Source organism: Anguilla rostrata, chromosome 4, assembly GCF_018555375.3.
Source record: "Anguilla rostrata isolate EN2019 chromosome 4, ASM1855537v3, whole genome shotgun sequence".
Taxonomy (NCBI): Eukaryota; Metazoa; Chordata; class Actinopteri; order Anguilliformes; family Anguillidae; genus Anguilla; species Anguilla rostrata.
This window is the reverse complement of record NC_057936.1, coordinates 20,398,587-20,419,761: the sequence shown is the minus strand read 5'-3', so window position 1 is coordinate 20,419,761 and position 21,175 is coordinate 20,398,587. Positions and strand designations below refer to the sequence as shown.

At 49.0% G+C, this 21,175-nt stretch overlaps 1 protein-coding gene across 10 annotated transcripts in view; it reads left to right on the top strand.

Moving 5' to 3' along the window:
* The window catches only part of LOC135252777 (microtubule-associated protein 4), an 87,789-nt gene that overhangs the window by 49,996 nt on the left and 16,618 nt on the right, over positions 1-21,175 (top strand). For 7 of the 10 annotated variants that reach the window (XM_064331262.1, XM_064331265.1, XM_064331264.1 and 4 more), the window contains 5 exons: positions 13,516-14,183; positions 14,658-14,885; positions 17,615-17,780; positions 18,357-18,419; positions 18,608-18,885. In XM_064331262.1, coding sequence (XP_064187332.1) covers positions 13,516-14,183; positions 14,658-14,885; positions 17,615-17,780; positions 18,357-18,419; positions 18,608-18,885 — 1,403 coding nt within the window. Of the gene's footprint in view, positions 1-4,159; positions 5,663-13,515; positions 14,184-14,657; positions 14,886-17,614; positions 17,781-18,356; positions 18,420-18,607; positions 18,886-19,912; positions 19,985-21,175 lie in introns of those variants that run through there. The other 3 variants (XM_064331261.1, XM_064331270.1, XM_064331269.1) reach the window with 3 other exon arrangements.

The window sequence follows — 21,175 nt, the reverse complement described above, 5'->3', positions numbered from 1 at the left end:
TTAAGTTAAAAAGGTGAGCGAAATAACACTTTGTCCCACCTGCGATCACGGTTTCAAAATGAGTGATGGGGGGAAAGCTGTTGTTCAGCAATGAATTAGCACTTTACTAACACTGAGTCGGCCATTGTTGTGAATCAATACTGTCCTTTGTCTAAAAGGTCAATAAAATATTCTAAAAGTAGCACTGTTGGAAGTCCACATTTTTTATTATTATTTTTCTTTTTTTACTAATTGTGTAAATGTATCTTTTGCGCTTTGTGTGGACTTGTAGGGAATAAGGCAAGCTTTTTTCGGCTGTTTTCATGTAAAACGGGCCGGTCGGGATGATGCCGTTACAAGAGAGAAGTTGTCTGTGCTGGACAGGATGCGTTGGCTGTCACTGATTTAGAGAATGGCTGCATTGTGACAGATGGACAGACATTGTGAATTCCAGGCTGCGTTTCAGAGCTGAGGGCCCAGTCCCCACATTCCTTCGGTGCGGAGCAACACATATTCCTCGGGTGTCCGAGAGCATTTCTTTTTGAGACGGTGGAAGGGAATAGGTTCTGAGCGAAAAGGTTCATGTCAGGGAAAGAACAGTGTTGTTGTGCCGGTGCTGCTATGCTTCAGTGAATTGCTGAAAAGAAGCATGTAGCTGTCTCGGGGTCAGTGAACCTGACTGTAATCAGCGATGCAGTTATTTGAGTTATTCAGAATGTCGCTGTGCCGGAATATAACCCAGCTTCTTCTTTTTTTTCCACACTTAGAGAATGATCCCATTCAGACTACATCAGTGCACAGATGACAAAGCAAACATCAGCCGCATTGATCATTGAAGGTTTCTTCAAAAACCAATTCAGGGTGCAGGCTTGGATAACAAGGAGATGAAGGCTTTCATGTACTGTACAACTTATATAATTGCCCTGCAAGAAGGCAGGTTCCTCACACATTTGTGGGGAGAGTTGAGCGGGTTGGTTGTGGGATTATGTTTTTAAAATGTTTTAGCAATGATTGGATGTCTCCAGGGGTCTTTGAAAAACCCCCTTGTGCAATTATCACTTAAAGCAATCCAGTATTTATTCATCGTCCTTTACCGCACTGTGCTTTACTCCTTGCATAATGTGTCTGACCATTGTTCAGATCCCATGCAGTAAATACACTAATGGATCGGGGATGTTATGCAACACGCGTACGCTCATTAAGGTTTGAGGAGTTTTCGTGCGATAGGGTGCGTGTGTTTAAGTGGCGCATTCGGCATGAGCTGCCGAATGGCTTGTGTCAGCAGCCTCGACCCCCGAATTCACACGCGCCAGAAAACGGGGAGCGGGGGTGGGTGCGAGAGGTTTATGTAACCCAGCCCGGGATGATGCTAGAGAGACAGAGACCACAGGGACCCTGTCTAGACCGTTCCACCTTAGCTGAGGCTAACAGATCACAGATCGGGGGGTCAGGGTTCAGACACGTCGAGACCGCAAACCGGACCCGTGCAAATTATTTTAAAACCGGACATTCTGGACGAACACCAGGCACCTGGTAACCTAGAGGTGGCCGAGTAGTGGAGCGACGTAGGTTCAGAGTGCGGGTTCCTGAGTTCAGAGTAAGAGAGCATAACAGTTAGTCGTGTGGAGAGTGACAGTAGTAGACGAGCGTGTTCCTGTAAGTTCAGAGTAAGAGAGCATGACAGTTCAGTGTGGGAGGGCGTGCTTGTTAGGGTCTGAGCCGGAGTGCAGTGGCCAGTCTGTGTTCAGTCATGGAATGAATTATGAGCGCTCTGCACAATCACACTGCCCGATCACACTCTCAGGGTCTGCAGCTGTGCCACATTACATACCTGCATCGTACTCTCACACTGTTACGAGTTCTTTTATGGCTGAAGTTCCTTTACCTGATTACTTTGCTACTCTGGAATATTCTTCGTATTGCTGGTCCAAAAGGAGTCCCAAAGGAAGTTGTTAGCATATCGCTGTTCTGTTTCTCATTGTTTTATCAACATCTCATCAATAAATTACAGCCAATCTACCCCTGGCAGTTAAAGGCAGATTGAAGGGTGCTTTTTCCATAGTGCCCTTTGATTGTGTTATAAATAAATCAGAATGGATGCGGGGGTACTTTCCTGGGTATGAAACATTCATCTGGTGGTAGTAATGGGAGTTTCCCTTGAAAGCAAACCTCCCTCAACAATCCCATATGCCCTGTTTATTCTTATTATTGTCGACCGCCTTGTCTGCTTATAGGAATGCCTTCTACTTCTGTTGACTAAATAATAGTTAATATTTTCTGAAAGATAAGACCATTATCTGTCTTTCTGATTTCAAGTGAACCCATTTCCATTGCATTACCTTTGTTCCTACGGCAATAAGCTTTTATAATAATGTACTTCCGCAGTAGCCATAGTTCTGAAGCGATAGTGTTGGCAGTAGCTCAATATGGTCAGTTAGCTTATTTATGTTTTCAAATATTTATGCTTCCCATCTTTTCTAGGCCTCGCAAGAGTTTCTGTAACTCACTCTGAGAGAGCCTCTTCCTGAACACTATGACCCCCTGTGGCCAGTAAGTCTGGCTGTTTGTCACAGAAGTCGCAGGAACCACAGATTCCATTGCATTCCCTTTTTTTCTTTTTTAATGCTTTAATCTTTCATTTTTAATGCTTTCCATGATTGTTTGGCAGTTTTGGGTGGTAACTGTCAACCATAACTTAGCCTATATTCAAACTAAAGTTATGCCCTTGGTCGCCTCCCTAATTAATAAGCGATTTCCTGTAATTCTTACATCACTGGAAGTAGAGTAAAGCATTATAGTATGGTGTTCATGTGCAACTGTTCCCGTATCTAGCTGCTTTAGATACTACCACTGTGGTGGTTTATTGAGCCCCTGAGCTAATCGTCCAGTATCATTTGTTACGATTAATCATGCTGGTGCTGGTACTAGAGATGCATCCCAAATAAACAGCTTTTCTGGTAACAGAGCTCAGAATGTTTCTGTGCTTCTTTAGCTATCTGATTGTGTGGTTTAAAACCCCCTTGATGATCTCTTCAGAGAAATTCTGCCAAAACAGTGTGCCAAAGTAAAATTTTTATTTTATTTCTTTATAGAAAATTTAATTGGTTTTTCTTGGGAACAGTTAATTGTTGCAGTTAACAGTTATTTGTGACTCCAGTGAGTGAAATACAGCATTTAGGCATTTGGTAATGTGGTGTTTGAGCTTGAGCTGTGATTATTTGTGTGTGCATGTGTGTGTGTGCGTGTGTGTGTGTGTGTGTGTGTGTGCGTGTGTGTGTGTGTGTGTCTGTGTGTGCGTGTGTGTGTGTGTGTGTGTGCGCATGCGTGTGGGTGTGCGTGGATTGCAGCAATTTGCAGTTGGAGTGTACAGTTGCTCTCATGTGTACATGGCTGTCTTCATGATGAGATTAGTGCTGACAAACATAAACACGCTTTTCAGGGGACAGATTTGCATCTGTCTGACACTCTTCCATTTCTCTCTCTTGCTCTCTCCATCTCTCTCTGTATCTATCTGTCACTCTTGCGTGTGTGTCTGTCTGTGTGTGTGTTTGTGAGTGTGTGTGTGTGTTTGTATGAGTTTATGTGTGCGAATGGCTGTATATCCTTGTCACTGTAGTGGGTATCCACACATCACTGTAGCCGGTGTAAAGAGGAAACGGCACACAACATAACAAAGCCATTGTGACACAATTAACAAAAAGCCAAAAACCCACGGCTTTGGCTCGGCACAGCTCCCAGCTCTGCCAGGAAGACAGCGAGGGGGGTGGGGGGAGCCACGAACGAGATCGGAAAGGATGGAAAAGGGACGGAGAGGAAAAGAACTCGAGGAGGGACCGGTGACATTTTATGTCAATGGCGGAGTGGAGACGGAAGAAGGAGGGAGAGACGCGATGTTACCGTGAGATGCGTCAGCGGTTCCAGAAGGCAGATTCATTCAGAGAGGATAGCGTTCTACCAGCTGACTGCACTAAAGCGGCCGCTGGGCAGCACCGTCTCCCCCAGGGGAGCTGAGAACGCTGCGCTCGGATGTCTGTGTGCTGCGCGCGGACCCCTGTCCCTTTCCAGGGACACAGGGCTGTGGAGAAAAGCCTCCAAAGAAGGGGGGAAGGGGGTTGACAAAGCTGGGGAACAGAGAAAGAAAGAGAGAGAAAAAGAGAGAGAAAAAGAGGTTTGTTAGGGGGTAGCATGGACAGCAAGGAAGAAAAACAGAGGGGGGAGGCGGGTTTAGGCCCGGGACAGGAGGAGGGACTTGTGATTCTGCAGCAGCCAATAAGCAGCCAGAGTGGAGTCATGTGACCATAATGGCTGTCAGGGAGACAGGAGGGGGCGTGTGAGAGAGAGAGAGAGAGAGGGAGAGAGTGAGCGAGCGAGCGAATAGCATCTCATCTGGCTCAGCCTCAGTGCTTCTCCTGGTCGATTCAGAGCAGAGGCACAGAGAGGATTCTCAGCGCACGACCGTACGTTCCTGGCCTAACAGAAAAACGAAAGCGCCCGCACGCACATCTGAACGAGGAAGAGCAAGAGAAGACGTAAAATCAAAGAAGCAGAGCGAGAGAGACAGCCAAAGCGGTGCTCAGAGTACAGAGAGCGAGGGAGGAAAGGATGTCTTCTCTCTCCAACCAGCAGCCGGCGGGCCCGTTCTCCGAGTACAGCGAGCTGTGCAAGGTGCCCTCCATGCCGGCCTCCTCGGCGCCCCAGGGCTGGGAGTGGCAGCACAAGGAGATGGGGGCCCCCAGGGGCCTGGGGGGGCCCCCGCGGGCGACCGGGCTGACCGACGAAGACAAGCTGTGCTTCTTCGAGGGCCCGGCAGGGGTCGGCGTGGAGTCAGAGCTGAAGGTGCCGGGCCTGGGGGGCGGCGGGGCGTCCCTCGGCAGCGCCGGCGAGAGCCCGGAGAGCCCCCTGTCCTCGTCGCCCTCCTCCTGCGGCAAGTCGCCCGCCGTCTCCCTGGGCTGCGGGAACAACGGGGCGCTGCCCCCCGCCCCCGCGTCGCCCGCCCGCCCGCCCGACATCCTCGCCACCCCCGACCCGCGGAAGCCGGCCGACGGCGGCGCGTGGAACCCCTCCTTCGCCGGGCCGGCCGCGCCCAGCCCCAAGCCCGGCGCGCAGGCCGCGCCCAACTACTGCGTCATCGGCGTCGTCAACGACAACTACCTGGAGGGCGGAGACGCGGCCCTGGGCGGGGCCCGGCTGGCGGGAGGCTCGTCGGAGGACAGCGAGGACGAGGTGGAGCCCTGCTTCATGGGCCGGGCCGAGCAGCAGCGCAAGGCCATGCGGCGCGCCATGTCCGAGTGCTCCCACCTGTCCGTCCCCGCCAGCCTGGAGCTGCCCGACAAGTACCCCGACAAGTTCGGGGCGCCCGACGAGCTGCCCTCGCCCGGGGGCGGGCCCCGGAGGCCCCACTCCGCCATGAAGCGCTCCCTCACCGTGGCGGACGAGCAGCCGCCGACCCCGCCCCCCGCGCTGTCCGCCGGAGCCGCCAAGGCCGACCTCCGGCAGGAGGCGGAGCCCTCCCCCCGCCTGTCGCCCTTCCCGCCGCTGCAGACGGACGGGGGGAGCTTCCCGCTCTCGCCGCTGGAGGGCATCGCCGAGCTGGCGGGGCAAGGCAGGGAGCAGAGCGTTCTCATCCCCGTGCCCGTCGCCAGCCGGGCCTTCAACGGCACCAACCCCTTCGGCGGCGCGGAGGGTAGGTCGCGCCGTCCGTACCCGCCCCTCCCGGCGCCTCCGGACTCCATGCCTCGCCCGGAGGTGTCGCTGAATGCGTGTGGGGTGTGTGTGTGCGTGCACGCACGGGTTTGGTAGAATCACATCAGAGAACCGCGCGCCCATCACAGGTACCAAGCGTTGCCGTGATTGAAAGCGTCCGCGACAGGACGACAGGGAAGGATTGGGGGAGAGGAGGGGGGTGGATGGCGGGGGGTTGAGGAAGAATAAGAAGGATAGAAGGATCGAAAGAGCACATAGTGAAGCTATGTTGTTTGCGGTGGCGTTTGGCCCCGAAATGGCGGCGCTCGGTGTAGAAGGAGACCGCGATTGAGGGACCGGGTCATCCATCCTGACTCAGATCATTAACTCAGACAGGCAGACTGGAACACGCAGCCGCGCCGTCTGGAATGCCATGTTCTCCAGCCCCTCCCCCGCGTGTTTTCCGCACGCGCCCAGTGAAACGCGTTGGTAATCCCAGCGGGACGGCGGTGGGGGGGGACACTGGAGACCGTGGGGTCCGGTCCTTATAAGCAAACGCTCCCACCGCAGTGGAGGTCAATGAAAAATATATGAGTCCTTTGAAGGAAGGGCTCGGCGGTTACCTGCAGACGCGTGTGCGGAACGTGCGTGGCGTGGATGGTAGAAGCGATACGCGGCCGTCCGTCCTCTTTGTGTAAGACGTGAGAAACAGACCGACGAGGGGGAGCACGTGTTTTCGGTTTCGGTTTCAAGGTCATTCGAAGAGAGCGCGGTCGCGTTATTATTCCCGACACATTCATAAATTCTCTCAAATACTCTGTCTGCCCCGTCTGTCTGTGATTTGCCTCAGTGTACTGAGCCGATGTGGTCATTGTCGACGAGATGTTTTCGTTCTGCGTGGACGTTTCGGAGGGCGAGCCTTTTGCCCGCTCCTTCGAACGGCTGCTCCCAGACCGTCTCTGTCTGTCCGTCGGTGCGTTTCCCCAGGCGGATCAGCCACAGGGAAGGATCGGCAGAGATGGAGCGTGCACGCTTAGAGGAGGGAGGCGGTGAGAGGGGCGTGTGAGAGCGGTGCTGCGCGAGACAAAGGAAATCCGACACAAACAAGCTGCAGGTCGATTCGCCACGGCGGCACGCCGCCGCAGGCTGCGCGTCTCAGAGCGCTGCGAACGTCTCGCTTTTCTGATGCTGCCATCTTCGTGGTGTCGCTGCGCAGCCTGTGGCTGTTAATAAAATTAATATGATAGCAAAAACAGTATTAAAACATAATCTTGAATGAGACTGTGATGGTGTCCCTCTGTAACTGTTCAGACAGCTGTCCAGTATTCTATTGAGCTCCCTTCTTAGCTGTTTTTCTGTATTTCTGTCGTGCTTTATTGGTGAATCGTAAGGGGAACAGCATTGTACAACGTATGACTGCTAAGCTTTCTTATTTTGCTGAAGATCGTATGAGTGTTTCACAACATCATTTCAATCACAGGCTTCAAACAAGGTGGCTGGATTACCAGTAATGTAGTGGCTTAACGTGTGTGTGTCTGTGTGTGTTTGTGTGTACGTGTGCGCGCACGTGTGCACGCGCGTGTTTACGTACGTGCGTGCGCCTGTGTGCATGCATGTTTGTCTGCGCATGTGTGTATGAGTGTGTGTGTGTGTGTGTGTGTGATGCATATTTCCCATGGGAACCCAGTGTAAGGAGGACTGTAAATGTAATGAAGTGTAACCTTTCCGCGGTTTTACTTGCTGCAGTTACCCTGTGGTGCACTAACATCATTACCAGGACATACCGCTTGGAAAGATGGTGGTAGGCAGCCAATGTGAGGGTCTGGTGATCGAAGGAAATCAACCGTTTCAGGTTTCGATCAGTCACTGAATCAGCAGTTTGATTTGCGACAGCTCAATTAACGCCACAGTGTCTGACTTGTTTCGAGGCACCCAACGTTTGCCATCCCAGCTCACAGAATTTCTTTCCTCTGAGCAATATCACAGAATGTTTTAGAGGAAGTTTGCTCCTCTAATTTGCAGTGCTTGATTAGTGGAAAGTGGCACTATGCATATTCCCAATTGGTCGGTGCAGTACTGCTCCTGTGATGCAGTGCTAGTTCTGTTCAGTCAGGTGTGTGCCGTTGTGTTAATCGTTTTGTGGAGGTGTGTTTCCATCTGTGAATTGGGCTCTCTCTGCTGTATAAACGCTGAACTTGCAGCAGGGATTTTTTTCCCCTCATTCAGTAAACTGTTTGTGTCGCCCTCCCCTCCCCGGTTAATTTCGAACCGTTTCCCAGCCATGAATGATTTTCACCTGAGCCCCACACCGTGAAAGCGGCTTAAAATGAGAGAGAGCAATCACATTCTGACAGGTTACTGCAATGAAACAAAATGAGAAATCATTTCATAGGCCCTCTGGTCCTCTTTTCTTTTGATGGCGGTGCGAGTTTCTAAAATAACCCCCCCTCCCCCTCGGGAGAAGGCTTCGGTGTGCGTGGAAAAATATTTTGTAAGCGTGATCTGCTAATTGGCCTTGGAGTAGGCGTGCTGTCGATGACGGCGTTCGGCTTTCGTGTGAAATGTCAGGGCGCCGAGCAGGTCCCAGGTTTCGTCTCCCACGGGCTCTGAGACATTTCCTGGAGGTGCCGAGGATTCGGAAGCTTCTGGAAGCCGGCGTGACTTCTCGGGTCCATTATGCGGGATTCCATGTGTTTCCTCCGCGCTGGAGCCGCTGCTCGTTAGAGGGGAATTAACACTAATGCGGGGAGAAAAGAATTGGTTTCCTGTCATCCGAGGTTGTCTTTTAGACCCGAGCGCGTGCATCGACAGCCAGATGGGCAAATGTGACAGTGCCCTGGGCCTTACCACAGATAGATCAGTCCTGGCTGGTCAGCATAACCAGCCGGATCATTGTGATGATCGTTCGAGCAGACCTTTGTTTGCAGCACCAGTACGATTAGGGCGCTTATAATATATAGTAGTGAAAGTTTGAGGGTTAATACAGTCTGAGCGGTTCAATAGTGTTACCTTACTGTTGCTGGAACACCACTTCCCCCATTTCAATATACAACCAAGCTCTCTGAATCAATGAACCCTTTGACGAAATGGTCTTGTTCCTACGGGGCACACCACATACCTGCACTAGAACTCAGCAATCAGATGCACTCAGAACATCAGCATTGGTTTGATCATTCTCAAAAGTTTGTGTCAGCCCAGTCAAACATTAGCTTCAGCTCGATCCGCACTGTTCCAGACACTGTCCAGAATCCTTGCAATCTCACAAACATCATTGACATTGCAGGCCTTTGGTTTCGAGAATTTTTTCTTTATGTAGTTTTTTCTTCATGTAAGCATTTATGTTATCCATTGAGTTGCTATATTTTTTATATTAGTTTCTTGATGAAAAATCGCCAGGTTATGATTTGACCTCTTCCTCAGGGTTTTGTAAAACACGGCGTGCAACTTCAGCATTGCAATGAAATGGGCCTCCCATTTTAGACAGCAGTGTTCCATTAAATTGGGATATGGGCATTTGTGTTCCACCTGAAAGTGGATGAGAGACAGGAAAGGAGAAACATGGATGGCAACCAAGAGGTCATATAGTGAGTTAAGCTGTACGCTGCACTCCCTGGTCTGCAGTATTCTGCTGAATATAGAATGGTACATCTTCCTTTGGACTGTGATCAATTCAGAATTCAGAATATGTCTGAAGAGAGACTTTGGCTTTGCCACTATTCAAGAGGATGAAAGTATTTTTCCCCCTTTCCTTCAGAGCTCAAATGCAGTCAAAACATCTATGACTTATAATACATTCCCATTCCCAACTCATTTCAGATGTCAGGTTCAATGTTGCAGGAAACCAGCTGCCATCATCATTTACAATGTTTGAAATTGAAGTCCTTTCCAAAAATACATTGTTTTCAGTCTCTTTCTTCGTTCATCTTTTTGAATTGGTCTCTGTCTGATCCCTTCTTTTCTTCTACTGAATTACCCTTCTGCGAACCTGCCTTTTTTGTTTGTCCTCCATTTTCCTGTCCTTCAGTCTGTTTTTCTTTCTTTTTCCCTGTCTGCCATCATGTTCTTTTCCTCATTTCAGGGGAGCACATTACCAGCTTATGTAAGGGGTCTGTACTAACAATGTGCTTTTTTGTCAGCTCAGAGCTCTGTCTCTCACTGGTTAAACAGCTAATCACTCTCCAGTCTCCTCCCCATTACTAATCTGTCCCTGTTCAGTTATTTGTCTTTTCCCAAATAACTGAAAGTGTATTATGCAAAGCGAGGGGCTTTGTTTCAGCGGACTCAACGTGAGGTTGCCGTAGTTGCAGGAGGAGCAGGCGGTGCAACCAACCAGGCCAACTGAAAAAAATGGGTCTGGTTGGTTACTCCTTTTTATGCTGAGTTTTATTTACAATAGACTTCAGTCCTTCCACTCTTAATTGGGTCCACAATATTTCTTACCTTTTACCCAGTATGTCAGAAAATCCTTCTGTACTGGCATTGGGTCCCACTCTTTGGTAAATATACAGTATCCAATATATGCCTTTGGTCTTCGTGTGTATGTGCGTAGAGAAACTGAGCATTTTCTGATGAAGATTTGCCATATCAGTGCCGTCCTCAATGTGTGGAGTCGAAGTGACATTTCAGAACTGTCACAACTTAAGAATATTTGCTATATTTACAGTGCTATCCTTTACTTCTTGAAATGTTGATCAGAAGGAAATAGAAACCTAATAATGTGTAAAATTCTGAAAGCAGGATATTAGTTGGCCAAGTGAATTCCAGCACGAATAAATTAAAGCTGCTGGTGGGATTGAATTTATAATCCATGGTTTACTGGATTAACTATTGCCACAATTTCCTCAAATGCACGCCATCGCAAAGCATGTTTTTATTCCTTCCGGTTGCGTGATATGATAGACTTAATGGAAAACAGATCGTCTTTCCCTTTGATGTGTTGCTGGTTTTATGATGTATAATAAAGTGGGTGCAATATTCTAAGGAGCGAGTGGTAGTTTGACCAGAGATTAAATTTTTATTGGAGATATATTCTAGCTTCTAGCAACAACGAATTTGAAAATAAAGTAGCAAGAAAGAAGAATTCTAAAGGGTGTGCCGGTCAGTGAACTGCTACGGTTTTTTAAATAGCCTCAAAAAATTGCTCTGGCACACACCCCATATACATAAACCCTGCAAGCTGAATTCTTTTTAGTCGATCCATAAGTGGATTCCATTAGTTTAGCAGTTCCATTAGGGTCGGTGTCCTGTTGATTGCTGTACTTTTCAGTTGTCCATTCAATAATCAATATAGTTCACAAGGTCATGTTAAAAGGCTGAATGTCTTCATTGATTTTTTAACAGCGTCATTGACATTGGCAAGGAAAAAAAACATGGCCGCATCATCTTTCTCTTTGTTGTTGTTTTTTTTTTACTGTCTCATTTATACTTTGAACAAATTCAAATGACTTAAAATTGAAGACTGCTGTATGTTGCATAGATATTTATGTGCTTCTCAGCAAATTATACAAAAGGAGTCTTTCACCATTAACTGGTATTTACACCACATATAAATTTAACATAGCAGCTGGTTTGAATGTTGGCAGTTTATTTATCCAATTCAAGATTGTTTATTCAAACCATAGAGCATATATTGGAACTGAAATTACCCTGGAGACCCATGACTGTTCCATTACACAGTAGGTATGGGCAGTGCAAAGCCAGACTTCAAGCATGGTGCTTTTCATGAGTCCTGTGGTGCTGGCGCCTATCCCAGCGTGCATTGGGTGAGAGGCAGGAATACACCCTGGACAGGCCGCCAATCCATCACAGGGTGCACACACCATTCACTCACCACTCACACCTATGGGCAATTTAGAGACTCCAGTTAGCCTATTTGCATTTCTTTGGACTGCGGGAGGAAACCAGAGTACCCAGAGGAAACCCACATCATCCGCCCTTGCATTGCTCAATTTGTTTACACCTGGTAAGAGATTGTGCTGTGGGAGGTACAAGCCTGCTATGTTGGTTACAGTTTTCTGGACAGGAGGCATGGCGACCTCTGAGCAGACATCTAAGTATGCAACCAACATGGTGTCCTCTAGTCTTTTCTATTACACGCGTCTCTTTTTTGCCATGTGTTGCCCTTAGGTTAGCGTGTGATTCACTGTATTTTGGCATACAGGTGGCTGTTAGTTTTGCCTAGTTGTGCGTGAAGGCATATGGCAGGCAGTCTGTGCGTTTCCCATCGCGCTCTGACTGCACCTGCTCTCTCTTCACCTCCATTTGAATGCGGGCTCGGTGAGGTTTGGGCGTCGCCAGGCCACAGGGCGAGACGGTCAGGATAAGCTGATGGCTGCAGCTCGCGCCGCGCTCTTGTTTCCGTCGATGCTGCAGATGAGCTGCTGGTGTAGCTCTGTGTGTTTGTGGACGGCCCTGTCATTGTTTATCATGTCCAGGGCTGGCCTGTGTCTAATGCAGCTGGACAGGATCCCTCACTCAAGTCCGGCTGGCTCAGACCGGCTGTGGACACATTCACACTGGCCACTGTGGCCTCCCTCTCTCTCTCCAGCCAATGCTGGTCCGTAAAAAAGTCAGTTTTGTAGCTTACTGTACACCATCCCATAATAATCATTGTGCTCTAAACAGACTCGGGTCATACATCATACACCACACAGACCACATGTAACCACAATTACTTACAAAAGTAACTGAATTCAAAACAAATTGAATCCATTTGTTTTGGATTCAATTACTTGTATGCGCTTTATTGATTTTGTCTGGTGTATTGGAACTTATGAAAGATTCTTAAAAAGTGCCAACCCTGCCTTATGGTCCTCTTGGCAGGCTCCAGGCAAGATCAATAGAGCACAGAAAAGTATTTGAATCCAAAACAAAAGCATATTTTACCCGGGTCTGGTCCTAAACAAATGGTACTTTTGTATTTGTTGATGGAGAGGGAGGACGGTTCAGTGGGCATATTAGGAAAATCTGGACATGGGTGCAGGTGTGTATGTGTGTGCATACATGTGTGTGTGTGTATGTTTGCTTGTCCAGTGTGGTCTATGGTGCTGTGTGCTCACTGTACACCCTCACCCAGATCTCCATGCCAACACTGATGGTGTCATTGCAATGATCTCTCCTGTTCTATCTATGACCAGATTTCCCATCTGTCACCCCATGTTTTACCACTGTAATTAATAGCTGTAATTTCAATTTAGTGCATGAGTTAGTCCGTTAACTTTGAGAGCCCTACAAAATATATTGTTTCTTTCACCTGTGTCTAATTTGTTCTGTGATTCATCTGAACTCAGCATCTGTCATTTTGTCTGCCACAGCCTTAAACAAATCGTTATTATAGTGTTTTCTGCCATATTGCACAATTCTTTTAATATAGAAATCATCAGTCCAAAAGTGAGAATTTGGTTGATGCAACATTTTTACAATAAACTAGTTGGTTGACTTCAACTCTTAAGACACTTTGCGAAGTGGTACATGTGCATTCCATGTTTTAAGAGCTTTATCTTATTTGGATTTAGCATATTCTGAATAAGAACTTAACCAGGTTTTGTTTTTTGTAATAAGGTGTTTACATGGGATGCTTCGTAATCAGAATACTTGAGTTTTCCAAATAAGATCGGAATAACGATGTACATGTAAAGGTGGTCAGTGGTTTTTTTTTTTAACTTAACTCTTGGCATGATGCAAGAGATGCATTATGTCGTCAGTGCAATTTTTAATCATGCTGCTAGCTTCTCATCAGTTCTCTTTCTGAACATGGTCGACATCATAACTCAGAGACACCATCTGGGGCAGGTCCATGTGTTACTGTGGGAACTTACAATGCTTACGTGCTGCTTTTTCTGATTCTCTCCACAGTGAAAACCGAAAAAACAGACAACTCTCAGAAGGTGGAGAAATTTGACCTGTTTGATACGAAGGAGGTGAAGGTGGAGAAGTTTGACATGTTTGAGAAGAAAGATAAGGCAGACAGTGTGGACAAGCTCGAGAAAGAGAAAACCGAGAAGGTGGAGAAAATGGATGTCCTAGAAAAAACTGACAAAGCAGAGAAGAAGACAGAGGAGAAGATGGACAAGGTGGAGAAGGCAGACAAACAAGAAAAGATGGAGAAGACAGACAAGTTGGAGCAGTTGGAGAAACAAGAAAAGATTGAAAAGACAGAGAAAGTGGAGAAGGTGGAGAAACAGGAAAAAATGGAAATGGCAGCCAAGATGGACAAACAAGAGAAGTTGGAGAAGACTGACAAGACAGAGAAAGTGGACAAGGATAAAGAGGTGAAGTCGGAAAAGGCTGTGAAGGTAGACCAGGCCGAGAAGATGGAAAAGGTTGAAAAGGTAGAGAAGACTGAGAAGAAGGAGAATAAAGCAGGAACCGCTGAGAAGAAGGACGACACGGAAATGACAGATAAGGCCGACAAAGGAGACAAAGCCGAGAAGGCGGGGAAACCGGCTGGAAAGCCCCCGGTGACGAACGGGGTCAGTGCAGCACCCAGCAAGGACGCTACCAGCCCCGACAAGAAGACTAAGGTAGGTCAGATAGGGGATGCAAGAACCTCTGTGCTGCCATTCATCGCTCTGCACATTGCTACTGCTGATGCTATTAGTGTATGTATGAGAGAGTGTGTGGAAAGGGAATCAAAGCTGATTGCTTCTCATCACCTGGAATTACTGACTTCATTTGATTGTATTTGACTTGCAAACCATATTATCAGTAACTGAGGGATATAGCACCAAACGAGCAGCAATGTTTGGTTATTCCCTTGTAAAAGCCTTTGCTGGATTGCTTTCCAGTGTTGTGTGTGCACTGTGTGTGTTTGTGTGGATCTGGCGTATTAACCAATCTCTGATTGGCTTAACCTGTCTCTGTTTATCCTCTATGATTTCCGCTGCTTGTGCCGCCCTGCCCTGCCGCCATCGTCACACGTTTGTTTTTCTGTTATCCTTTTGTTTTTCTGTTATCCTTTTGTTTCCTGTTTGCCGGGCGTGCCGTCCATCCCACAGCCCGCCGCTGCTGCGTCAGCCAAACCCGGCGCTGGCAAACCGCGGCCGAGCTCGCTATCCACGGGCGCGGCCGCGCCCAAACGCCCGTCCCCCACTTCCAACTCCGCCGCCCCCGGCAAAAAAAGCCCCATGCCTAAGGCCACTACCCCTACCGCTGGCGCCAAGCGGCCCCCGTCCGCTGCCAGCCGCCCCCCCGCCTCTGCCGCGCCCCGTGAGGTCAAGCCCAAGGTGAGTCCACCTGCCTGCCTGCCTCTCTGGCTCTCTCTGCCAGATCACCGGCACTGCCTGTGTGTCCAGGGGCACGTCTCATCCTCCCCTGCTGACTGCCTGTTTGCTCTTCTGTCTCCCTCTGTGGACCTCTAGATCGCATGCCTGTATTACTTTAGCTATCTCCTCTGTTCCCGTCCTTCCCTATTTGTGTGCCTGTCAGCGGGATTGCCACGGTCCCAAATCTGCACACCACAAGTCTGTTGTTGCCAGTCTCGCACCTTACACACTGTTCTTCCGTCCGCCTTCCTCTATTTCCTTACTAGTCAATGGGCAAGAGAGGCTTTTTTTTTTCTTTTGCAAGGTAGGTTGGCACAGACCCAAAACCTCCAAAGAACACTTTACTTGGCTCTCCATCATGTTGAGACTGTGGTCAATATGCCCAGTCCTCAGGGCTGCTGCATTGCTCAGCCTGTTAATGCGCTATGCCAGCGCGAGGACGGGCTCCATGCTGCTGGATGTGGTCAGCAGCTCCGCAGGATGACTCATGATTGTCAGTATTGTCGCTTAGAGTTGGGGAGGGTTCAGCTGGCCCGGACCACCATCTCGTCGCTCTCTAGCGAACGGGCATCTGCGGCCGGCTTGCAAAAGCTGCACATGAAAGGTGCCAAGCATGGCCACACTGCATTATGTGCATACTGTACACTGCATAGACTGCGGAAGGTTGCCACATGAGCGCAGTTGAATAGCCTTTCTATACAGCTACTTATTTGCTATACCGTGTTTTGCATAGCAATCATTTACTATCTTGTCTTGAGGTTTTGCATGAGTACAGTCTGCAAATATTTTTTAGTTTTTCTGCTTACAATGAATGAATGATGTGCAGTGCAATCATTTGAAGCTAATAAATTGGCAGATGCAATATAATTTTATCATGTTTTTGATTAATAGACAGCAGTATTCCCACACTATAACCTAGAAACACTTTGCTTGTTTTGTTTCTGAATGAGCCTATTACCAATTGCTGAAACATGAATAATAAGACAACGTGTCAGATCAGAGACGGAAAAGTTAGGCAGGCATAGGGATGGATATTGGTTAGCCTTACCGATTTAAAAAAATAGCTATCCAAGAATGATTTACCTGTACCTGTCCAACCATAAGGATAGACCCATTACCTTGGAAACCTGTGAAGTCTGTTACCTTGCCCATTCGTTTATGGTTTAATATATCAAAGTACTACTCTGCTTCAGAAGGCAGCAGTGGACTGAATGACTGCAGTATCGTGGAGAGGCCACGCTGAAACAAAGCACTTTCATTACACCGGCTCCCCTCAGGCGGCGTAACCAGATGAGACAGCCTCAAAAATCCGCCCTCTTTATATCGCTTCCAAGTGCCGTTCTTACACCTCAGCCGTATCACCACCGGCCTGCATCACCGGCAGTACGTAACCACGGGCAACCGGAGGGAACGCGACGGCTGTTTCTCGCCGACGTCTCGAAATAAACCACTGTTCCCAGGCCTTGCGTTCGTGCGTGAGGCGCACGGAACAGCATGAGTCACATTCCTGGTTATGAGTCCAATGCCATTTAGAATGACATTTAAGCAGCGCGGAAGCCTGCTCAGTTAGAGGATTGCTTATTGCTATTATGCAACTAATATGCCAGGTAAAATAAATACATTTCTGAAGGGAATTGGTGCCTCTTTCCTGGAACCCTACTTTTTCATTTAACCGCAGCCTAATCCTAACCCTGGCTATCATGTGCAGACATATGGAGCTAATCTGTGGTCAGTGCTTGGTTCTGTCAACATACATTCTCCTGCTTTGTTTTTCTTTAAAAGAGAGTGGGATAGTCCATCCTCCTTTTGCTTTTGTATTGTTTTGCTTTGTTCAGACTGGCAGAAGGTAGTGAGGGCAGCAGAGAAGGGACCAGATGAAACCTGGGGATGGACATCCTGGGGGGGGGGGCTTATGGCTTGATAGTCAGCTGCTTTTTTTCTTCTTTTTTTGTACATGAAGCTGCATAAAGTCTGTTCTTGCCTTTGAGTGGTATAGTTAGTACCCATGTGTAGTAATATTATCAAGTATACCAAAGAAAAGCTCTGGTTAAAAAAAAAGAATTTACAAGCAGTTTTTCTACTGCATTTTTTTGTACTGCATTAAGTATGCAAAGGCATGAATGAATGTTCCAGAACAGATCTTGTGAGCCTTTTGCAAGCAGGGCTTGCTGCCATCCAGATTGCGTGAACAGAGAGATTGAATCACTGATTATTCAGAGCTCTCTGGTACCTAAAAGATTCTGGGAGTCATGAAAAACACTTGTATGAATGTATGAATGTGCATTGTGCCATTCTGGTTGTTTTTTAAAAGCAGGATCATTAAAATAAAGCTAAAGCAACATAGAGAGGACATGATGTTAATCCTCTCAATGGAAGATGAGTCTTGCTTTTCTCTCGAGTTACTATAATAGACCCTATACAGAGCTGTGCTTCATAGGTAAGTGGTGAAGGGCTCTCAGACAAATGGCCATTGATGTAGTTTTTTCAAATACAATTTCGGATCTGTTGCCCAAACTGTAGTGTCGCAGTTGTTGTGAAAGTCCCTGCCTCAGTACCGTTCATAGGGGTCTGAGGTCGTTGTAAAATCCAGTGGGTACGTATCACAGCCTTGACTGTGTTTCTCTCTCTTTACCTCATCCCCCGCTTCCTGTATCCTTTCCCTGATTTTTGTTCTTGTGCTTTCCTTCCAGACCAGCGCTACAGAGAAGCGCCCCCCTGTGGCCAAGGCCAACGCCGCCGCCCCGGGAGCGTCCGCGGCCTCCAAAAACGGCTCTTCGGCCACGGACGCGGCGAAGCCCCGCGTCCCCCTGTCCACCCGCGCCCCGGCCAGCGCCCCCGCGGCCCGACGCCCCGCAGGCGAGTGACCCGCGCGCCCCGACCCCGGCCGTCACCCTGGGCCCTGTCCCTGTCTCTCCCGGGGCCCGACCTGGGCCGCCCTGCCTCTCCCGGGGCCCGTCACCCCGGGCCCTGTCCCTGCCTCTCCCGGGGCCCACCGCTGACAGGCAGACTGAAATGCAGCCCGCCCGCGCTGGGGACCAGGCCCTCGGTTATTATACGGGCGCAGCAGCGCACTGTGCGCTGTAACAGAACGCTATACGGTGGAAACAGCTGCTCTCTGTGAGATTTGTCGCATGGATTTGCATGGTAATGGACTGTAATACACAGAAGGCACGATGACCTGAACTATGTGGATGCCAAGGTAGCAAATATAATCCCTTATGACTTTGAGCAAAGGTCATAAGCTGCATGATTCATGTTGTTCGTTAGGCGAGGCAAAGCCTCGAAAGTGATTTGAAAGGCGATTAGAATTTTCTGAATAAAACCGGCTATGGCAGTGGGTAGTGTAGTTGGGACCTCCTGTTGTATGTACGGGACTGTTGCAATAAAGAGATGCTTCAGTGCAGAGTAGTTATGATTGTTCTGCTCCCACAGCTGCCAAGACTGAGAGCAAACCAGGGGAAGTGAAGAAATCAAGCACACCAAAGACTCCCCCAGGTAACATCCACCCCCCTTTCATATACAATACAGCAGCAGCAAAGTGTACTGAATGAGCATTGCCTCAATAGCTGCAGGAGTATGGAGTATGTACTCAATAGCATATCTGGCTCAACACTGTGGATAAACTGACTGCCCTCCTGTCCACATCCCCCCTCCCTCCCCCCCCCCCCCCCCCCCCCCCTCAGCTGACTCCAGTCGCCCCAAGACCACCCCAAACCGGGGCCCGGTCGCCCTCTCCAGCACCCTCGTGGCAAGCACCGCCGCGACCCGCGCCCGAGCGGCCGCCGCCGCCGCTGCCCCTGCCAAACCCGCCGCCCCGCCCGAGAGGAAGCCCCCCGTCCCACGCGCGCCCCGCTCCAGCGCCACGCCCCGCCCCACCACCGCCCCCGCTCCGGACATCCGGAATGTCCGCTCTAAGATCGGCTCCACGGATAACATGAAGCACCAGCCGGGCGGAGGCAAGGTAGGAGAGGACTCCCGGAGGGTGGGGGGGGGGGGGGGGGATACAGAAAAGCAACAATGGCAGAAAATGGGTTTGTGGGGGAATGACCAAAGCGGAAAACGCAGGGTGCCGTGTGTGTCGCGGCATTGTTGTCCCATTGCAGGACAGGGCCGTTTGCACCTTGCGCGCTAGCAGGTGCCGCACTGCGCTTAAAGACCTTGCTCGTTGTGTGTCAGTTCTCCTCACGCCGAAAGGCTGGCTCTCTCTCCTCTGTAGCCCTGCCTGCAGGATTGAGCTCCCAGCCAGCGACTGCCTCTCTCACCTGCACACGCTGTGTATCCGCACCAGCTCGCCCTCTCATCCACAGCAGTGGACCTCGCTCTATCCCCAGCGTACTTAACGCTCACCACTTTACCCATAATCCTTTTCTGCACTTAATCAAGCCTTTTTAAATTCTTATCACCTCATGTGCAGTCCTTCCCCATCTCCTCTCATTCTGTCTTTCTTCCTCCTTTTTCCTGTCTCCTCTTCCTTTTCTTTCTCTCCCTCCACCTGGCAGAATTCCCCCTGAGGCTAATATGCCTGTGCTTCGCATAGTGACAGGTCATTGCTTTTGCTCATCTTAATACCTTCCACAGCCTACCGTCATTAACGCTACCATCACTGTTAGCAATTGCGCTGAAATATTGTCCAATACAGAGGCATTTTGTAAAATAATGTTCTTAAAAAAAATTTTTTTAAATGGGAACACATAAGGATTTTTATGCCCAAACTTATTTTTGTTTTGATGTGTCATCAGAAAAAGGGAATTACAAAAATGTGCTGTTTGGGAATGGACATACTGGAGGTTCTCTCTCCCCTAGTTACCTCAGTTCCTACTTCTCTCCCTTTGGTCACACCCTCTCCGTTCTGTCGTATTCATCCAAGAGGATTTTATTCTCATCCTTCACTCCCTCCCTCCCTCCCTCTCCCTCCCTCCCTCCCTCCCTCCACTCCGCTCATGTCCTTCCTGGTGTTGACCCGGGGGGTGCGCTGATTGTCTCCCCAGGTCTCTGCAGCACAGAGCAGAACTGACACTCTGGCACAGGGTTCCCTCACCAAAGAGACCAGCCAGAGCAAAGTGAGTCCATCCCATCTCCCTTCCCCTCTCTTGTGCTCTCTCTCCACCTTTATCCATCCCTCTCTCTCTCTCTCTCTCTCTATCTGCTTCTCTCTCACCTTCACTCTCCTCTCAGCTTTTCTTCCATGTCCGCCCCGTACACCAGCCCATCTCTCTTCATGTCTTTTCGGACTTCTCCTTTTCTCCATCCCTCGTGGTTTTCTGAATGCAGGTGGCTGGTGTGGCGTGACTGTCCTTTCAGCATCGCCACCGCTCTTATCCTCGTCTTTCTCATCTTGCCTCCTCTGTCAAGTTTTGCTGCATGGACTGAGTGATTGACAGGTCTCTCTGTGAGAACCAGCAGGCAGACAATCAGACGGTCTGACTGACTTTTGGGCTGAATAGGCCGGAGAGACAGACGTCTGTTTGCCCATATCTGCATGTGGTTGGGATATCCTGAGTGGGGAGGGGGGGTTGCTCTATTTCTCCACTACATGTATATCCTGTGAAGAAGCCAAATCTGTCTCTGTCAGATTAACATTTAGTTTGTGTTACTTTTTTTGGCATGACAAAGATGTGTCGCGCTGCCAAGGCGTGCAGCTGACTAAAAGCCACAGGAATAAAACAGCAGATGGATTCTCTCACTGTGGTCTCCCCAGCCCAGGAGCTGCTGATTCTCAGCATTAAAGTTTACCGTACCTGTGGGAACTTCCCCTGAAAACTGGCTTTTTTAAAAATGGTTATGGCTTTCTAAAAATGTACTTCATACTAATTTAGTCGCATTTGATTGCCCATCCCATGCAACATCCTCCATCGATTTGGGAGAGCTCAAACAAGTATACGTGTCTTCTGAGATATGTGCTGCCCGCCAATGTTTTGTTTCGCTCAAGAAGTGTCCTTCATGTTGTTGGCACCCAGCCGACCGGAGGTGCCATTCATGAACTGCAGACTGCAGACTGAAACCCTCCCTCCCTGGCTGATGCTACTGCCAGTTGTGCATCACCCTGTTTGCTAGGAATCGATGTCAACCACATTCCTGACTAGACATGCCTCCCAGAAGGCCCAGTCAAGGTGGCTTCCTTCATGGAAATGAATACCATGGGACATGAGAATGATTGCTGCTCTGGGAATGTTATTAGCCTGGTCTAGCACTTTCTCTCACATAACTCTGGTGGATGTGAATTATACTGCCTTTCATTGTAAGTCACTCTA